We start from the raw sequence: 20282 nt of genomic DNA on the forward strand, positions 1-20282 counted from the left end.
AGGGTTGCTTATTGCCATATTCTTCACTGTTGGGAACAATAATCAGACAGGAGAATGCTACTGTCAAGTCAATCCATCTATTTTGCGTTAAAAGCTCCCTTCGGGAAACACTAAAGAGTAGATTAGGGCCATCCTTCTCGTATTCTTCTTCTATCACCCCTTTGTTTAAGGCCTTCTTGCTTGATATCATCTAATCTTGATATTAATGCAGAGTCAAAATATTTTTCCAATTCGAGTCATGAAATGACTCCATCGACTCTTGTCCTTTCATCAACATGTGCAATCATTATTTTTCTGTTTTTATTTTCTGGTAATATATCACACGATATCTTTTACGAATTCGAATTCTTTAGCGAATTCTATTCCACGTAATTTTTAGTAATCGGGAACGGTAAAATTGCGCATTTTGCAGTTCTTAAACTCGGTTTGAAAAAAAATCGACAAATCCATAATAAAATAACTTCTAGGCCATTAGACAAGGAAACGTTTTGTAGCTTTCTCTCTCTCCAAGTTGCGAACCATCACCGGGGTATGAACTAAAAATCCGTAAGAGTTGATGGAGGAATAAATATAAAATTTATGTTCCCGGTCAAAAGAAATATAATGGTAATTTTGAGAGTGGACAGGCATATTGGAGTCACATATTTGGGATGGAGAACACGGTCGAGTCGTGTGTCGTTGGGCAAGCATTATGAAGAATGATGAAACCGAGTTTCAGTGGGGACACGGTAATCCAAGTCATTTCGTCACGGAAGCCCGTAATGTAATGTTGCTAACTCCGACGTGAAGTGGAGATAGTCGGCCTGTCGACTTACTCCAACCAACGACTACCATCACAAGGAGAAAGATCCTGCTGGCAACTTCTGGACGATTTGACATCTCTTCAGCTTCCTCAAATCCCCCCAAGGATTTAGCTCTGCTGCCTCTCCACAAGCTGACTAACTGTATGCATATCCAGTGGGCATACTGCGATTCATATTGCGAGGAGAAAGTTCACTCGACCACTACGACGACGACGACGACGACGACGACTAGGAGATACTCGTCCCTTCTTCTTTCTGCTAATTCGCTCACTTCACCATCTACTGCTTCATAATACCTTCTTCATTCGTATGCGGCTTTTGGGGCTTTTATTATCATTTCAAGAAGAACCTTGAGCCAGAACTTGAGAAGTTGGCGAATCCAGCGTTGTTAGATCCTTGTGACGTGATTCATGAGGTCCCATTCCATTCTCTGGTTGTGATGATAATATGATGCTGTGAGGAGTTTCTTTTTACAACCCCGATTTCCTTGTCGTTTCGTCTCTCTTCTCAGAGAGAGAGAAAAGAAGAGAGAGCAAAATCCATGGAGAGAGATTTCATAAAAATCATCCAAAAAAGAAATTTAGCTCCCGGCTTGGTTTTTAGTAAGAAAAAAAGAATATGTTCTAACAGATAAGCCGCTCACTGTTCTTTTCCTTATTCCATCATAGTTTCTGACAATAAATTGCCCCCCTCCACACTGACATCATCATCTTCGGACGCGAGTTGTTATTTTTACAGCTCCACCGAACCGCCGCCACCGCCACATTGTTCACAAGGACAATCCCCTTGCACGGTTTATTCCACGATGATTCTGTTGATAGCAACTGTTGTAAAGAATTGCTATCACGTTCCCACTTTTACGTTCAATAGAATTGCCACTGGCTATACGGCGCGCAGACCGTTGCTTTCTTAACGGCTCTTGCATACATGGTGGTGAGAATATTTGGAGATATCTTCACATTTCTGACCTCACAATCATTATTGCGTGGTCTGGTCCATATTGTTCCTCCGTGATCCGAATTCGCATATCGGCATCAACTCTTCCGTCGAGTCGACGCCGCGACGTCCCCTGACTAACTGAAGGGACAGTTTACAACGAGAATGTATGAATAGTTGTTCATTCAAGTGGTGCATGAACTTGGATGACAATCTCTTCATGTTTAGTCTCTCGGGATTTCTTAAAAATAAATATGACCTGAAAATATTTAGAAAAGTATGCATATGTACAATATTTTTTAAAGTCAGAAGTATAATGCAGAGGAGGATACATACATACAATGTACATAATTGAGATGGGTCAGTGATTGCGGCTTCTGCTGAGATGTCACTTGCGGTCAAATTATTTATGTCTCAAATGTGTAAAATCATCCGACAATAAAATAATGCAGGGAGGAGTATAAAACTGTAATGCATAATACGAGTACCACATTCAGCTAGTCATCCAGTATACACAATATGAGTCTACATAATATACATTAATTCACACATGCATGACAGAACACCAATTTTTAAAATAAGTTTTACGTCTTTTGATCTCCTGTAGTGCAGCCAGAAAATAATAATGTGAAATGTTCTTGTCAAATTTTTATCGCCAAGCGGATGACAGAGATTAGAAACATAATATCGCACCGTCTCTCTGCTCGTACGACGAAAACATTGTAATAATATAATAATTGTGATTGCATAGAGGAAACAGCAGCAGGAGCAGCAAGGTGTACGAAATATGAGAGGAAGAACAACGCTTTGGTTGGTTTGTTGGTGGTTGGGAGCAGTATTTCTCATTACTCTCCTCACTTTATTGGGCTGTACCTGGGTGCAGTTATTTTTATAATAAGAAAAGAATAAAGATTGAAATGGACGCGGACTTGGTGGTGCTGAGGTGGATGATGAAGATAATAAAGTCTGTGTGTGGGCTGCAAGAGTGTGTTCATAATTTAAGCAGATCGTGTGGATCACCGACGAAGAATCAGCATGCGAAACTTTCCATCGTCTACAGGTGTTGGTTGCTTAGAGTCGTCTCAATCTTCTTCTTTGTCCACTGCTGTCAATCTCACTCACCATCTCACCTTCCCGTGCACATCTCTCACTCTTCCACACCACTCATTGTTAACAATCCTCCAAATATATACGCGTCCTCTTCTTCCAATAAGGTACATATGTATGGATGAGGTGCAGATCAAAATTAGCCCCAAACTGAAGCCACAAGCTTATCGAAAACTGATAAAATTGTCACGAAAAGCACGAAATTCCTAAAATATGTGTCTCAATTTAAACCAGTCTATTCTTCCAAGCTTTGATACTACGTAATATGTAAGTAAATCGATTTGTTTGATCAGCAAGTATTGAACCTGATACAACTACTTAAATACATATGTGAGTTTCATTTTGATCACTAACGAGGCAACAAACAACCCTTCTTAACTTTGGACGTCCGCCTTCTTGAGCCTAATTAACACCATTGTGTGCACCAAGTCGCCTCGCGTCACCACAAGTGCTTATTTCTTACTTGAGTTTCATGCATGCATGCTTATCTGCATCCACTCTAACAACATAATAATGTGACTTGCGATTCTTGAGAGGATAAGCCAATTCTACTCTGCCTACCTCCAATCGCAGCCAATTTAAGACGACGCAATCAAGGAACTCGATTCTAATAGGATTTAAAGTCCACACATGACGAGAATGCGTGTGTGGGCAAGAGGAGGAGGAGGAGGCAGAAAATGTACATGCAGTCGTCGTAGATTCGCCGCTGTCGTTCGTGTCGTGACCCAAAAGGAAATTGTTATTTATTTCATCGTGGGGATGAGCAAGTCGGCTGTATATTTATGTATGCATGTTATTCGTATAGACGTTTGGTTTGATTCGCTAATTCCAGATTTATTGTGTGAACTGAGGTTGATCAAATTGGAAATGACGGAACAAGGAAGGGTCGAGGACACAAAATCTGTGCTTTCCAGGGAAATTGCTTCAAAGTTCACCAACTAGAGAAATGTTCTCAACGCTTCATTCAACGCAATTGTTTATATTAGTGGGCACATCAGAAGAATATATTTGGCGTGACGCGCTGTATCACAAATTACAAAGGGATTAGCATTGTCTGATTGGCTACTCAACTGTTACGAGAAATTTGGGATTAGCAATTTCCATCCAAATTAATGAATTTTCTTTGTGTATTCTACTTACTCATCGCTCTGAGCTTGCATACGTTCTGTCCTCGCACTGCACAACCCCACAGCGATCAATAGTGGGTGGCAAGCGTATGTAAGAGATATGCGATATGCAACAGTCGTTCACTTGATTCTATAAATCCCAAAATATGACAATAAATAAATATAACCAAGAGAAAGTACAAACCTTTGCATTGCTTCACTTCAAACCTGCCACTATTTATTAATTTACAAAATATTCGATGATGACCCACCATCAAGCCCATTGTGAGAAATTTCTTAAAGGGCTACAATAAAAAATAGATTCTGTATACAATACTAAAACATACTCACAAAACATAACTTGTCTCTTGTTTGGCTGATTTGATAAGAAGGTCGATGCTCAATCACGTTTATCAACGCCCATCCTTTTCGCTGTCGTGACAAACTTTATTCAACTCAAAGTTTTCACAACTTTTCTCCTATATTCAGCATGATCTGTTTGGAAAATAACGTTTCACACTTTTTGCTACCCTTCTTTCCTTTTCTGTCCATCGAAAGAAGAATAAGAAACCCCAAACCAAACAATTCAGAAACCACAAGGTTCACGAAACTAAATAAATTGATGGCTGAACTTGCATTACGTACCCAAATCATATACGTATACGTATATCGTTGAACCTCTATGCCTAATCGGAATGACTTACTGTAAGCAGAGTTTTTGTGAGATAGTTCCAGGTAGTAGAAGACACTTTTGTAATTGTGTCATCTTTCGACGATTGAAGACCCGACCCGAGGATGACAAGTAACTTTGATGGATCAAATGAGTTGACAAAAGTTGTTAGCCAATAGCGGTCTCATCTTCCCATTGTCCCACGATTATAAGTAGTCCCTGAGGAAGGGACAAGCAGTAAAGTTTGAAAAATGCCGATGATGATGAGTGACAGCTTTACAAACGGAAGGCAGCAAGCGGTTGGGTCATTTTGTGTAATTGTTACCAACTTGCCATCAAACGACCACCTAACTCGATTCGGGTTGATTTTGCATAGGACCCTCTCTTTCTCTCTCTCTGAAACTGTATAACAACTAAATAACACAATCAGAAGCAACTTTTTTTTCCTTTTTGAAGGAACCACGAGAGCTGAATATTATCCAGAAGCAGGCTTCGTCAGGGTACACGATACACAATGGCCTAGTAAAACATTCCTGTTAGTATCTATTTATTTAGCCATAACAAGGCTACCGGGTCTGTCCACGTAATGAACAGTTTGATATAATCCAATCCATTTGAGTGATTGATCACCGTGAACAAAAACGATTTCGTTGTATGCAATTGTACTTTGAGACCATGTTAAAAAATATGCTATGCAGAGTCGAATCAGTCTCAAGGAAAGTTTGGGTTTTGATTTCGTGTCATTCTAACTTCCCTTTCTTTCTCAGGTCTGTTATTAGTTGGTGCATTTTTTCATTTGACAGTGACGAAGGGGGTTGAATTGAATTGATTTCTTGTTTAACACCTCACTATTCGTTCCCCGTAGTTTTACTACCACCTTAACTTAACCTTATATAAGTACCAACATCTCATGTGTACCTGCCATCAAGAAATTTAGTCAGGAATTTTATTTCAATAACACACATTTTCAAAAGAAGTAATAAATAGTGGCACCATTAAATTGACATTAAACTTCATGCATGCAAATATATATGTACATACAAGTGGATTGCTTTAGATATTTATAAATACAACAGAAATAAACAACGAGAGTTTACAAGCTGTGGCCGTGGTTTACATTTTGCAACTACACATGTACTCGTATTGATGTGATAGTCTTGTGCTGATGTTTGACAGTTCGTTTGCTTTTTCTTCGCAATCCGCTTAAGATTATTAGTGTGAATCAGATCATTACCCGACCTTTCACATCATTGACGGCATTTCGTTGAGCCTTCCTTTCGAATAGGAGACTTTAAGCAGGAGAGGATTTGGCAGGGATAAGTAATCATGAGTGACATTTTGGAGGAGTTTTAGAATTAGGGATCGAAACTCGAGAACTTGTAAATGATCAGCGGCCAAAGTCTGGTGTGACAGCTAAATTACTGTGAGTGGAGATCTAAAGGAATCAGCAAATTATAAACTTCTCGTCACACTTGGTTTCTTTTCTGCCAGCTCACTTTTTACGAATGGCTGGAAAGTAGAATAAATTATTTAAAATTTTATTGGAGCCAGTAAGCAAAGTTACGATGATTTGAAAACTTTGCCTCGTGAAATGTTGATTACCGCTAAAATAATTATGCAGAGTCATAACGTCTGTCAGAATTTTGGAAAGTCTCAATCACTCATCCAAAAACTCGTACTTTGCAGGTCTGATACCCATCATTATTTTATTATGCCAAAGAATAAGGAGCAATAAATTGCTGAACACCGCACTCATTTTTCTTTCACTTCCTTGCCTTTGATCAATCGTGACATGTTATTTTGTGACGGGAGCGAGAAAATTAATATTTTCGCAGATCAGAAAATGGGGAGAGACAGGTTGGTTCCCAGAGGTACGAAAATTCTTGTAAACTACACACTTGCTTTCCTATTAGATTATGCGATTAGTCGACGCAGCCCATGCACTCGAATTGGATTGAAGGATGGGTTGGCAGGGGTTTAGGGGGCTTCAAAGTGCGAGAAAGTGTTTGGCATTAAGGTATCATCATAATCCAGAGGGTAATGCAATCCAAATGCATTCGAAGGATTCTGTGTACAAACAAGTGAATAATAATTTCTGGAAACCGAGCGAGGGTTAATAAATACATACATACATACATATATGTATATGATACACTGGTACATATGTACATACGTAGAAGGGGCGTTGGGCGAGTAATTTGTTTTATGGCGACAGCTAGGACATCTTAATGATGGTAGGGACATAATATTGCACGAGGAGTACGACAGCCAGTTCTCTGAATTAAGACCTCCATTGCAACCGAATTTTTATGCTACGCAGGAAAGTCTGAAAAGCTGGGAATAGGGGATTTATTCACGCGAAAACTCTCAAAAATATTAACCTCTGTGGTCATCATTTTTTCACCCGATATAAATTTCTAACAAACCATTACATATGTACTTACTTACCTACATGTAGAAGAGCAAAGTAGATAAGTATGTATGTGCATATGTACAGGATTTATGACGCAAATTTTCATACTTCAAAAAGCTTCATCTCAACCAAGTAAAAACTCGCTACTCGCTCAGGCGCAAGTTTATAAACCAAAATGTTGTATCTATAGGGTGTCCCAACTTTGTAAAAAAAATCGCTTTTTCCGCTCACGATTTTTTCGCTCTTTTCGTAAACCGCACTGCGCATGCGATTCCGATCTTTTTTCCGCTTTTTCTGCTCAAAAATAAAATCTACTTTAAGATGATTTTTTCGCTCTTTTTACTACTTTGAGTGAAAAATCAGTCTCTCAGAGACATGTTTAAGGGGACATCATCCGATTTTGATGTCCTATGGAATATATTTCAATAGCAGGTGAGTGTGTGAAAAGTGAAGGAGGATTTTACTCCATGGCCCCACCTGCGCCCGCCACACCCCCTGAAAAGCATTGTAACCACTAAAACTACCGCATTCAAACCTTTGCCAAAAATCCTATTTTCATCCCATTTTGGTAATTTTTGGATTTTCATGATCTTAGATAGTTGTTTCATCATATCCAACATCGAGCAAATGTAAATTTTAAAAGAAACTCGAAAGTTTCCTGACCACCCATTCTCTGCTCCTGAGTATTCAAGCGATAAAAAATCGGGACAGTCAAGTATTGAGCGAAAAAAGCGGATTTCAGATTTTTTAGCTTTTCGCTTTTTTAGATCTTTTTTACAAACTTGGGAGACCCTTATGTATCTGTACAACACTTGTTTGTATATGGGATTTAACACAACAACACAACAAACACGACAAAGGGAAGGCGCGAGGATCTTTCAATTACGTGTACCGATATTTTCTACAATGTGGAAATCATTGACACAGGAAAGTTAATGATGCCCACATGTCCATTTATTTTCATTATTGATGAGTTCTCGTGGACAAGTAGTTCAGAAGCAGATAACAAACAATTACAAAATCTCGCTATACACCGAAAACGACTGCCGCATGTGCTACACATAATTGAGGCTTTAATTGGGAAGAAGGGAAAGCAATTGGTTGATTGGTCTTCTCTCACACTGCAATAATGTGGCTGGTGGTTGGCGGAGGTGGTGCTGTATGGATATCTCCTCTCGATTTGCTTCACACGATATCAATCATTGATGCGTTGTTTGTGAGCGTTTTTCCGTGCGAGGAGAAAATCTGAGGACGAACTAGTTGAGCATTGAATCTCCTCGGATTTCGGGTGAAAAGGTTACCGAGAAAGCTCGCATAATCAGATTTTACCCACAAATTGACCGTGATGAATGATAAAAACGATCTCAACCTGACACACACCGACCTCGCTTTTTTCCTCAATTTGTAGATGAGCATTCATTCACGCTTCTCTCTGCTACATATTGGTTTGGTTCATCGGTCTGATGATTAAAGTGTAATGGGCCTGAAATGTCACTCTCCCCATGCTGCAGTATTTCAGTAAAGTACGTTGTGATACCGTGTACAGAACAAGGGAAACGTATGTTGCGGTGAAGGAATAAAATGTTATATTTTTCAGTGCACACTTTACTGAACTTTATATGAAATACAGCAGGTGGGTACTGAAATTGTCGATAGGAGAAAAGTTGCTCCCACACTTCAATAAACTGCAGGTTACGTACAAGGAGTGCTAGATAATTTTTTGTAATACAAATTGATAGTAATTTTGATGGATGATATGCCACAAAACTATACAAATAGATATGACAGGAACACATTTTCAGTTTTCTGAAGACGGGCAGAAAAATGTGATGTACGGAGGCTCGTATTAATCATTACATTACGAGTTGTTTGTATGGCACACTAAACACATTTTATCTTCTGGGAAAACTCATCTCATAAAGTGAACCTAACACGAGATGGAATGAATGCTACATAAAAGATTTTAATACCAGAGATAATGTGCGGCAATGATACATCTTAAAATCCATGCCTTGGTTATATTATACATATTTATATACATTTACACATTATCTATTTACTGTTGTAAATAGGTATCATTGTCCGGTAAACAATTTTGAGTTTGATTGCATGTAAGTATCTCAGTATATTCCATAATATGCATATATGTATCACTGTTCATGACTGCAGTTAGTTACAAATATATCTAAATAAATAGTTATACTTGTAAAGAGTTCACATATGTATGTATATATCGTAGAGAAGAGACAAATGTAAAGAAAACCAATGGCATGAAGTTGTTTTTGTTTGGTGGTGAGAAACCAAAGTATTGGACGAGTTGTTCCTTGGCTTCAATTCTCTTTAGCACCAACGCCAGGAGTTAAGGTGAAGCATCAATACGCCAACCGTGGGATTGGAGCTGACAACTTTCACTAACAATAAATTTGCCACTCTGTCTTGTTGCTCATTGTCGACCTCCACATTTTCTCGGCCTCCAAATAATCTCAAGCATGGCGTCTCCATACATTTCACTCGCCTGTTAAATGCATACCTCTGGTGAATATTTTTTTATGTCACGTGGACTGTAAAATAAAATGCGACCAACACACACAAATCCATTTTTTATTCACATTTCCAACTCATTTTTTTAGAAATCATAGTGAGAGTATTGTAGGCTGGTATATATGTACAAGGAAAGTTTTGTGGGGTCTGTTGTGGCTGTGTCGCCTGTGGGAGAATTGAGGGGGAGGTATCGTGGCACAACCCTGGTGGCGATGGTGAGTTGCATGGGATACTTTATGTAAGCGGATGACGCCTGTTGTGATTGTGATTCCAATGGATTGGTCCGAGTATTATCATGGAAATCATGGTCTGTGCGTGTTCGTTCTTCTTCTAACAACGTTGTAAGGGATTACTCTTAAATTGGGTGAATTGAATGCTTTCACTCTGCCGGGTTGGAGGGGCGGGCTGGCGTCTACAGCCACTTGGTTCGAGTTTGACCGTGGTGTGTGAGGAGAGGGGAGAGAAAAAGGAGGTAGCGATAGGAGCAATACTGCCAACTTCGCAACTGAGCCGTGTAATTGGATTGCAGAAAAGGGAATCCGACAAGCTAACGATAAAGAACTAAACGAACTTGCTCTCCAAGTTTACCAACAGGCGAGACCCTTTCATGTCAGTCAGTCGACCCGTCTCCTCTAACCCGACTTGACTTTCTCCTTACTTCTCATTTCACAAATTCCACGCTCTCTGCCAACAGCGGACCACCACCAACACCACTTCATGTCAAGCCTGCTTTCCTCATTCGATGAAGTCAAGCAAATATGTGTAGTCCTTTCGTTCTTTAGATTGCAGCTACGGCCGTCGGAAGAACCGTGTTGCTTGTAAATTGAGGCAACTTCAACGACAAAATGTTCTGGCTGGACTGAGCCAGCTTATATGTGTCAACCTTTGGAATAGACGCACACACGGGGCTACACTCAATTTTAAAAGTCCGACGCTTTTACTGTCTGCCACTGCGTAAATTGGAAAATTCGAATTCTGACAAGTCCAATCCCTTCTCGCCCTTCCACACCGAGAAAAAAACACCTCGGGATTCACTTTGTCTATTTCTTTTAATGCATTCTTTGTCGATTTCACACCCACTTTCGTTTCCAATCTCCAAATTTTACGATTCCTTTCACTGATACCCGTGTCTGACTTCCAATTGGATGTTCTTATTATTTCACACTTTATTCTATATTGTATTGTCTATATTGTAGTCAACTTTTACTTTTTTGAATGCCAAAGGTATTGAATTCGTCCTAAAATCCCCTAAATGCCCATTGCTTATGTCATGTATGCATTTCAATTCATTCCAATGTGTATGCAGGTACTACATAAAGGGGCTCCTTTTCAGAATTAATTTTGTAGAATAAATATTTTACGGTTTGCTAGGATTCGTGCAACATTAATTAAATTGTATATCCATCTCCATATGCTTTTGATGTCTGAAATGTCATCAATATGAATATGAAGCAAGACATAATTTATTCCCATGAGTTTCACTTGCAATGAAAATTAGTCACACACTCGATAAACTTTCTCCATTTCGTGAAAAGGACGGGAACGACTACAAGTGCGCTGTTACTTTAATGGACTACTTGGGAAAACTCAAAATGTATGTATTTACATATGGACATACTTTAAGGCGTGTATGTTGGATATGTATTCTTTCTCGCTCATAGTAAAATTAAAAAACTGCTTCCAACGTGTATTACTAATACATTTATCTCTCGTCTCTTTGTAATCTATAATGGAACTGCTTTGTATTCACGGTAGTTTGAGAAAGCTAGCAACAAAGACAAATATTGGGTTTCTTGTGCACATGGATGTATGTACATGAGTACACGAGAGACATTGAGACATGCATACACTAACCAAGCCTAAAAAGTACAATATTTCACGAAATTTATAAAGTGATGCATCTGGATCATTTTATTATTGTCACTGCTGCATTGTATACCCATGAAGGGACACACATGTTGTGAATTTTTAGAGCTTCTTACAAATTACAAAGTAAAATCCTGCCAACAATTGTGTAAACTTGCGGTTTGGAATAATTTAACTATCTTCGTATATGACATAAAACAGCATTGTTTGCAGCAGCAGCGGTGCAGTTAATCATAGAACGGATATTGCTTTTCCCGTTTCTTTTTAATCTTTCTTTCCGCCAGATGCTGAGGGTCGTTTACATTCTGCGGCTGATGTCGTCTTTCTTCTCGGAGGCTTTATCTATGTCGTTATTGACTTTTGGGTACAAGAATTTGATCAAAATTCTTTTCCACTTTCTTCCCCCAACCAGATTATTAAAATATACCGATAGGCTTGCAACATAAGAATCACAACTTGTGATTCACAAGAATACGTCAATACATATTGGGGAATGTTTCATCAAAACCTCACCCAAAAGTCCTGTCGACAGATTCCAAGCTCTTTTTTTTAATTTACTTCCCGTAACCGTAATACAGTAATAATGTCGGGGGCCAAAAGGGCCGTCCTTTCACCTCAACCTTATTTCACGAGCATATTAGAAACTCATAATATCCGCCTTGTAATAGAACCATCCAAAATGACTTTTTGTGGTCTCGAATCAAATTATGTGCATGCAGACTGTGGTGAGCATATTACACAAGATTTAGAGGTGGGCACTTGAGGTAAACTTTATGATGTTTAGAAATGTATGTCGGGTGCCTTGGATGTGGTTCGCCTAACAGAGGCTGATCATTATCCGGTCTAAATTAGAAGTCGGGTGAATTAATGATGCCACCCGATAACTTTTTAATAGATTGAGCACGGCCCTTTAATCCTGCATGTTGTCCGGTCCGACTAGCTACCCCTTCGCACCAAATCTTGAATTTTTGGTCATTTGCGTTACTTATACGAGCCCATATATGCCTACGTACATTATAAATATGTGTTGATGAAATATAGAGCAAAACATTGCAGTTTTTACAAATTACAAAATTATTTTACTCTTGTTATGGTAATCAAAAATTATTGTCCTAACTTTCCATGATTCATATGTATTATTCAGTATTTATAAAAATACTATTACCTTTAAGGGTGTACACTAAATGCTTCAAACTTCATTATAAAGTAAAATTGTGGAAGGCATGGAAAGAAATTGACCGAATTTGTGGGAAGGGATGTGAGCACTTCACACTCGGAAAAGTAATTCACATCAAGGGCTCGATCCAGATCTCCGGTGGTGGTGGGGACTTTCACAAAGGACGATTGGAGATCTAATTCATTGTATTATGTATTTATAATTTGGGGTTATGAATCTCTGTAAAGAAACAAAAAGACAGGCTATAATTTATTGGGCCCATAAATCTGCTTCTGACTTCCTGTGGCTTCTCCAACTGTCACAAATCCACCGCATATGTAGTACCTTCATACCTCCACGAACTCGCCTCATTATTTAATTCTTTGGGTTAGAATGTTGATCTCATCGTTTTCAGAGAAAATAGTACAACTCTGTTCTTTCCATGTACACACACATACATAATTTTTTTAGCAGGGTTATTAATCAAGGAATATTAATGGAGCAAGTGAAGTGAGTCAGTTACTTGCTGTCAATCAATTTGCTTCTGTACTCGCTGCATGCATTACACAGATTGTCAACTTGTAAGTCCGCTCATGAGCTGATTTTTGATGTTCAGCTCCTGCATTTACAGGTGTGTGCCATTGTGACAGAGGTTTACCCTGATTCGAATTTCTAATTTCAAAAGAGTCGAGTAATAAGCATCTCACTGCAAGATTTCGAATTTGCTCCAACAGCACGACGTACGGAATAATAGGCCTCTCTCGAAGGGTATCCTGTAATAATTGAATTGAGTGGTGGGGTGGGCGTGCACGGTGAAGTGTATCCGTGTGTTAATGCTTTATTCCATTACAAAGGCCGATTGGAGATCTAATTCATTGTATTATGTATTTATAATTTGGGGTTATGAATCTCTGTAAAGAAACAAACAGACAGGCTATGGGAGAAGTGGATCAGGAAGGGTCTGAAGCTCTTCAAAACTTGTTCGAAGCAGGTCCGTGTCCATCTCTGAGAGATTATGATCCTGCATGTATTTCAACTAGAAGAAATGCGACAATAAATGGACGCTTTAAAATAAAAAGTTCTACATTATTTCTAAGAAATTGTCATAACGTACTGCAAATTTAAAAAAAGGTTTGTCCTTTGACCAGTCTGGCAATTTTCCGATGAATTGCACTGCCTGTGCCGTGGTCAACAGACCCTTCCGGAGATTTCGGCCCCCTTGTTTGAGGACCTTGACCAATGGTCGCAATTTCTGGTCGGCTTGGGTGATCCGATTGCGGAACGCCTCCATCTCCTTCTCCGTCACCCGAAGGTCCAAAAACATCTGGCGAAAAAATCCAGCCCTCCCTTCCTTCTCTTGTCGTTTCATCCATTCAACAATTAATTTCTAAGAAATAAAATAATGACAATAAATAAATGAGTTAAATTGATCATAATCATTTTTAGCATTTAACTTACATAAACCTCGTCAGGAAAATCCTTTACTTTTGCAAAAGGGAGAGGATCATGGACGGCTCTGTCCTTTACTGCGGATTGGAAAATCGCCCGAATCGCATTCTTTTCCTCTATCTTCATCTCCACATCCACAAGAAAATCTTTAAGAGATTTAAAGAGTCCAGGACGCATAAAAGGACGAGGGAAGGGACCCAACCAATAGTTTATTAAACTTGACTGAAAAAAAACAAACACAGATTTAATTAATTAATGAATAATTAATCATAATCATCTCTCAGAGATAAAATACTTACATAAGCTTCGAAAGTAACGCCTCCCACAAGTGCCGCAGCCATTTTTGATGAAAAATTTAATTTTTTTCGAAAAGAAGAGAAAAACAACAGCGAAATCTCTACAAGTTGTTGTTGTGTTTGAATTTGGCGGTTGAGGGGAATGTGAGACATTTGATGGTTGGACAGGAAAGGACTTTAGTTGTCTCCGTGGATCATCCTTCTCGAAACCACATCAAAACGTCGACAACTCGTCCCATCACTCCAAAACCAAAACAACAAGAAGTTATCGATTGATAAGGTACGTTTTATTTATTTCTCAGAAATTATAAGTTCTATTACAGTATGGTCAGCTGATTGAGTTCAATTTGGGTGGTGTTGTATCAGAATTACAGGAAAATGTCGTCTCAAGAAGAAGCGAATGTTATGATTATTCCTGAGGAATCTTCTCCTCAGCGGTAAGTCTTCTCTAATTTGGGGTCAAGTAATTTCTTAGAAATAAGCACTTTAATCACGTAGTTCCGTATTATTTAGGGTGAAACTCGTCGCCAAACGTTCCCCGTCGACTAAGGTGATCCCTGCAGCTGCAGCAGGATCATCGAATGCGGCCCCTACCGACCAGGTACACTTAGTTGAATCTTCATCATCTCTGAGAGATTCAAATAAGAAGAAAGAAAGATCCCCAAAGAGGCCTGGAGAATCGCCGGTGGATCGCAACAGGAGAAAAACAAAAGAAAGGATGGCGCTGAAGCGCCTGAATCCCATATTCCGGTAAATATTAATATTTCTCAGAAAGTGATGAAATATCGATTCAACACAATAATAACATTTTTTTCAGTGCGGAAGAGAATAAAGCAACAAAAAATCGCTACCACGATGATGAGGGATTTCGGTAAATATTCATTATTTCTTAGAAATTAATGCATTTCGTTGAAACTAATACAGAGCTATGCGTGCTCTTTACAGATCAAAACAGTTGGAGCGAAAGAAAACTCGGTACCACAATGATGAGGGATTTCGGTAAATATTCATTATTTATTAGAAATTAATGCATTTCGTTGAAACTAATACACTAATATTTGTGCTGTTTGTAGAACGCAACAGTTGGAGCGACACAATGAGCAACAGAAGGCTCGCTACCGAGAAAGTGAGGAGTTTAGGTACAAAGTCATTATTTCTTTCTTATTTCTATACCAGATAGATGAAGATTTTCGGTACGTAGTAATTGTTTCTTAGAAATTAACTCTGTGAAAATTAACAGACTGTCACTTTCAGAAATTACCAGAAAGCAAAACGTAAAGAACAGTGGGAGAGAAAGAAGCTGGCTGGTTTGACCGATGCGTGTAAGAAGCTGGACTTCACCCCGGATTCGGCATTACTGAAGTGGTTGGGACAGAGTGAGTTTCTCAAGGATGAGAAATTAGGAATGTGAGTGATTTATTCATTTCTTAGAAATTGGAGTGTTGGTTAATTTTAATTATGTTTATTGTTGTTCAGTGACTTCGAGGATTATCTTCAGCGTCTACCCCTTACCAAACTCCTTGATAAATTCCCCCAGTTTGTCTCAGAAGAATTTCTGAGAAATAAGGATTATTGTGTGTACGTTGACACACTTTTCGACTGGCCGGAGCTGCAAGGAAAAAGTATTCCAGAAGCCGAGAAAATTATTTCTCAGACATCTAGTGACAAGCAGAAAAAAATGTTCACGTACATTGGGCTTCATTCAAATGGACAAAAATCTCGTCCCGGCCACAGACATGATCCGAATTCCGCCATTTTCCAATTCCTTCAGACTCCAGGAACTCGAGCCTTCAACTCCTTCCTCTTCAACTGTAATCCCTTAGGGATGAAGACTGCTTCTGGAGATAAATTGCGAGCTATGATTGCACAGGCAGAAGTCCGCATGAGGGAATTGGAAGCTTTGTTAATTGTGAGTGTTTCATTTATTTCTTAGAAATTAGTAGCAGGAACCATTGTAACTAAATGTTTTTTTTATATTTCTCAGACATTTCAGGGTAAGCGTCAGAAGCTGCCGTTTGACGGGATGCAGCAGATGTCGATAAATAAGAAAATAGAGCCCCTACGAACTGAACTGAAGAAGCAGGCATCTGACTTGTGCAAAACTGCTCAATTATTCGATTTCTCGAAAAGTGGAAGGAAGGCTACCCCTAAGGCTGGGTGTCTGTCTGGGGCAGACCTTCCTTTCTTCATAATTAATGAAATTAAAATTTAATTTCTTAGAAATTAATTTCAGTTTGTGTAAGACTTTAATACAGCTTTTGAATGAACTTTGAAATTAGTCAAGTGAAAGAAAACATTGGTGTTAATTATTTTATTTATTGCTCGTTGTCTCTTCCTGTCCTTCTGCCAATGTTGTAACCAACACCAACACAAATCATCATTTTTATTAACATGTGAAATAAATACTCCAAAGCTATCTAGTGTTGCATGGTCTTCAAATGAAACATAATTAATTCTACGTCTGTTTATAATTCTTGTCGTGTTTTTAAGTGGATGACATAGCGATTGCCGATTGCTTTCTTGGCATTAAAATTCTGCTGAAATAATTACCATCCCAGATATTCTTCAATGTCTGTAGTGGGCAATTTTTCCGAGATAATATTACTCATCATCATACATAGCAAGCTTAATGTTGGCAATGCGCATGTATTCGTCAGTAATTAATTTACTTATTGTACATGTATAGCGTATACTTAAGTGAATTTTTTTGTCTGTATGAATCGGCGGTGGATAGTGTTGCTGTTGTTGGCAAAAGAAGAGGAATGTGCACATTAACAATTTGCCAGACAACACGTAGGATAGAAAGAAAGCTGAGATTACTTTATCAATAAATTGTTTCTCACGGTAGCTCTGGTCATTCCAAGGAGCAATTTACATAATTCAACAAACTCTCAAGCGTTGGAGAAGCAAATTGAAATTGTCCAATTTTCATCAAAACAACAAATTTTCAATAAAGAAGTAGAAAATTAGCATTTCATGCCAATGGTTACAGTATCACTCACTTCATCTCACGTCATGATGAGCTACCGAATTACAAAACCCATCAGACTAAATTTTAATCCCAAGCTTGACCACAGCGGTCGAGGAACGTTATAATTTGATTATAAAGTTCGTAATGATCTTCACTTGCAATAAGTTGGGCGAATCATGGTTTGGTAATTATTAAACGTGTATGTATAAAAATCAAGCAAGCTGATGCTGCCCGTCTCCTTTTGATCCCAGTCAAAATTCAGCCAATACGTATCATGTTGAATTGATTTTCAAAAAACAGAGCCCATTATTGATGCATCGAGAGGGAGAGAGATGATTGATGGCCAGCTAATGCATAATGGTTAAGGAAACGGGGCGGCAGTGAAGGGATGGTGATGGGCTGGCACTTCACGAATTCAACGACAACTCATTAAGCATTGATTGTTATGATTATTACTCCAAGTTTTGGGAGTGACGGACAATGGATGGATTGGTTAAGTTGTTCATCCTCACACGGAAGCGTCGGGTAGGTAAATGCCATGCTTCTAAATTGGTAGTTACGTCGCAGTTAATGTCTAATCAAGGTGTTGCGCCACGGAAGAGCATAATGGTATTCAGTCGTAGTGGTGATAAAGGGAGTCATAATGAGTGAGCACTCAATAGCCAACTCCATCAAATTACGAGTCAAGTATTGAGGAGTTGAATTGATGAGAAGAAGGAGCAGCCAAGAACCAGTAGTCAAAGTCCATTAGATAATGACTCAAGATTTGGGAATCACAAAATCTCAACAAGATTTCCATAAACCTTGTATCGGCCCTTGTCCTCTTGTTCTCTGTAAATAAGTGTACGACTACTGCTGCTGCTACTGTACGTAGTTTGACTGTTACACAATATGCATTATATAGTGTCATCCAGATAAGGGGAGTGTGGGACAATAAAGACCAGTGGCTTGCTCTCTCACTTTCAGCCACTTGTATGGAACTAATTGTAGAATGGGCGCTTATCGAACTTGATATCTCTGACAATTTGAAAAGTGCTAGTGAAAATCAGAGTGAGAAAGAATTTCGAATTTTTGAATGCCTGACTGAAAATAAGGAGATTAGATCTTGAAGGAGTAGAGTAAGTAAGAGCTGCTGATAAAAATTGAAATTTATCGAGGGTCTTATCAGGCCTACTGTTGGTGGCAATATTTAGCTATCCATGGTGGTGAGGATTATTATAATGCATAGCGAAGTGATAGGGATCGCACCACATCCTCACAGATTTGGTCTTCTCACAGGTGGCTTCTTCTCATCCATTCTCATTTCACTGGTTTACACATACTATTGTCATGCTTCACCACCGAAGAGTTACCTGGCCATTGACCATTGTTGCACTGGGGGCATGGAGTGATAGAAATGCTGGACCAACAACGGCAGCCCACTCCACCATTCACATCTTTGGTCCTCTGCATGCATACACAATAATATTCCACGTTGTTTGGGGGGAGATGAGAGTATATTATGTGGAAGGTGTAAACCCAAGGCGTTGTAAAGAGTTGACTTGAGCTGACGAATTACGATCTGATTCTACGATTCGATTTTATCTCGACAACAATTCTTTAGTCAGTCCTTGTTCAAAAAATTCCTGACAATCTTTGTAATATTTTTTACCATAGGAATTTAATGATCTTCTCGTGTTGCGATCTGAACTATTCAGGACGATGAATTTGATTCAAATTGTACATTTATTCCTTCTGTGTTGGTGGGCGAATGTGTGGAGGAACTCTTTGATATGGATTTCATATTTCTAAGTCTTGACATCCCGTGATTATGACCACCAGAAGAATTCCAAATTTTCACATCAAAAGAAGTTCAGTAAACAGAAGCCGTTGTAAAATAATGTTCACCCATTATCCATTCGGTGATATGCAGAAATATTAACAGGGTTCGTTTTTATTATACGACCACTTATGAAATGTAATTTAATAATTTGTTTTTATTTTAATTATCTGATAGAGACTTTTTTAAGGCATTAGTTGTTTAGCTTTTTTCATAATTCGTGTATATGTACATTGAACTCTAAATGCAATGCTTAACTTGTGATGATAAAAAACCTGGTAGATTTATTAAGTCAGCATTTCCTGGGCAAGGACATAATTTGTAGTTTTTCACAACTCTATGAAAATTTCGATGGTGGATCAAGTTATACACGTATCTTGCAGCTCACTTTAATCAAGAAGAGATTATAACATTGAAATTTTACTTATGCATAACACTCGTTGGTATCATCCTAACCAATCACCGAGAGCTGGCAATGAAGTCGCCCCATTTATGGACACAAATGACAACAGCGCATTATAGACACTTTTTATTTGGGTGTAATTGATCTGGCATGCAAGTTTCCTTATCAAACAACAATTCAATTTTTTAATGGGATGGCTTCTCGATTTACAAATTAGGACTTAAATGGTGATAATTTATGAGGATCGTTTGATCGAGGAAGATGAGTTTCTACCACCATCCGAATAAATATCTATGTAGCTGCATGTGCATTCATATTTCATACGCATACATGTATTTATCACCAACTTGTATGCGAGGAACGTTGTTGGGTTGAAACTTGAAACTTAATATCAACAACGAGGGAGAATTTGGCAGTGACCTTAATGAGTACTTTGAATTTTTGTGCTCTTTATAATTTTTTTGGATAATAAGTCGACTCACGGAATTAAGTTTGTATTCCAGTAGCACCTTCAGAATTTCAAGTGTGCATTGTGCTGAAGAGAGAAAGAAAATGACAAGTTGTCAATCTGAACAGGGCGTGTTCTCCATTTGCTTCATAGCCTTATGTCATCTCGACTGCTCTTTTACTGCTGAGAATTTTTACATTATTAACAATTACAAATCACATAAAAGTTGAAAATGATCATGAATCCTTCAAGTTTTATCGGGGGACAGAATCAGATATGTTGGAGATAGCACGGCCAA

The 20282-nt window shown here is 38.6% G+C and overlaps 2 protein-coding genes across 2 annotated transcripts; one reads left to right on the top strand and one right to left on the bottom strand.

Moving 5' to 3' along the window:
• Positions 1 to 13418: 13418 nt before the first annotated feature.
• LOC110842108 lies at positions 13419 to 14529 on the bottom strand. The gene is made up of 4 exons (XM_035846866.1): positions 14347 to 14529; positions 14057 to 14269; positions 13713 to 13985; positions 13419 to 13634 (listed from the first exon to the last, which is right to left on the bottom strand). The coding sequence occupies exons 1-4, from the start codon at positions 14494 to 14496 to the stop codon at positions 13533 to 13535; spliced, it is 738 nt and encodes a 245-aa protein (XP_035702759.1). The 5' UTR covers positions 14497 to 14529; the 3' UTR covers positions 13419 to 13532.
• Positions 14530 to 15957: 1428 nt separating this feature from the next.
• LOC118434087 lies at positions 15958 to 16759 on the top strand. The gene is made up of 2 exons (XM_035846867.1): positions 15958 to 16252; positions 16328 to 16759. Exons 1-2 carry the CDS (start codon positions 16022 to 16024, stop codon positions 16553 to 16555), a joined length of 459 nt encoding a protein of 152 aa, XP_035702760.1. The 5' UTR covers positions 15958 to 16021; the 3' UTR covers positions 16556 to 16759.
• Positions 16760 to 20282: the final 3523 nt, after the last annotated feature.

The sequence above is a fragment of the Folsomia candida genome, unplaced genomic scaffold (assembly GCF_002217175.1).
Source record: "Folsomia candida strain VU population unplaced genomic scaffold, ASM221717v1 Fcan01_Sc001, whole genome shotgun sequence".
In the NCBI taxonomy this organism is placed as follows: Eukaryota; Metazoa; Arthropoda; class Collembola; order Entomobryomorpha; family Isotomidae; genus Folsomia; species Folsomia candida.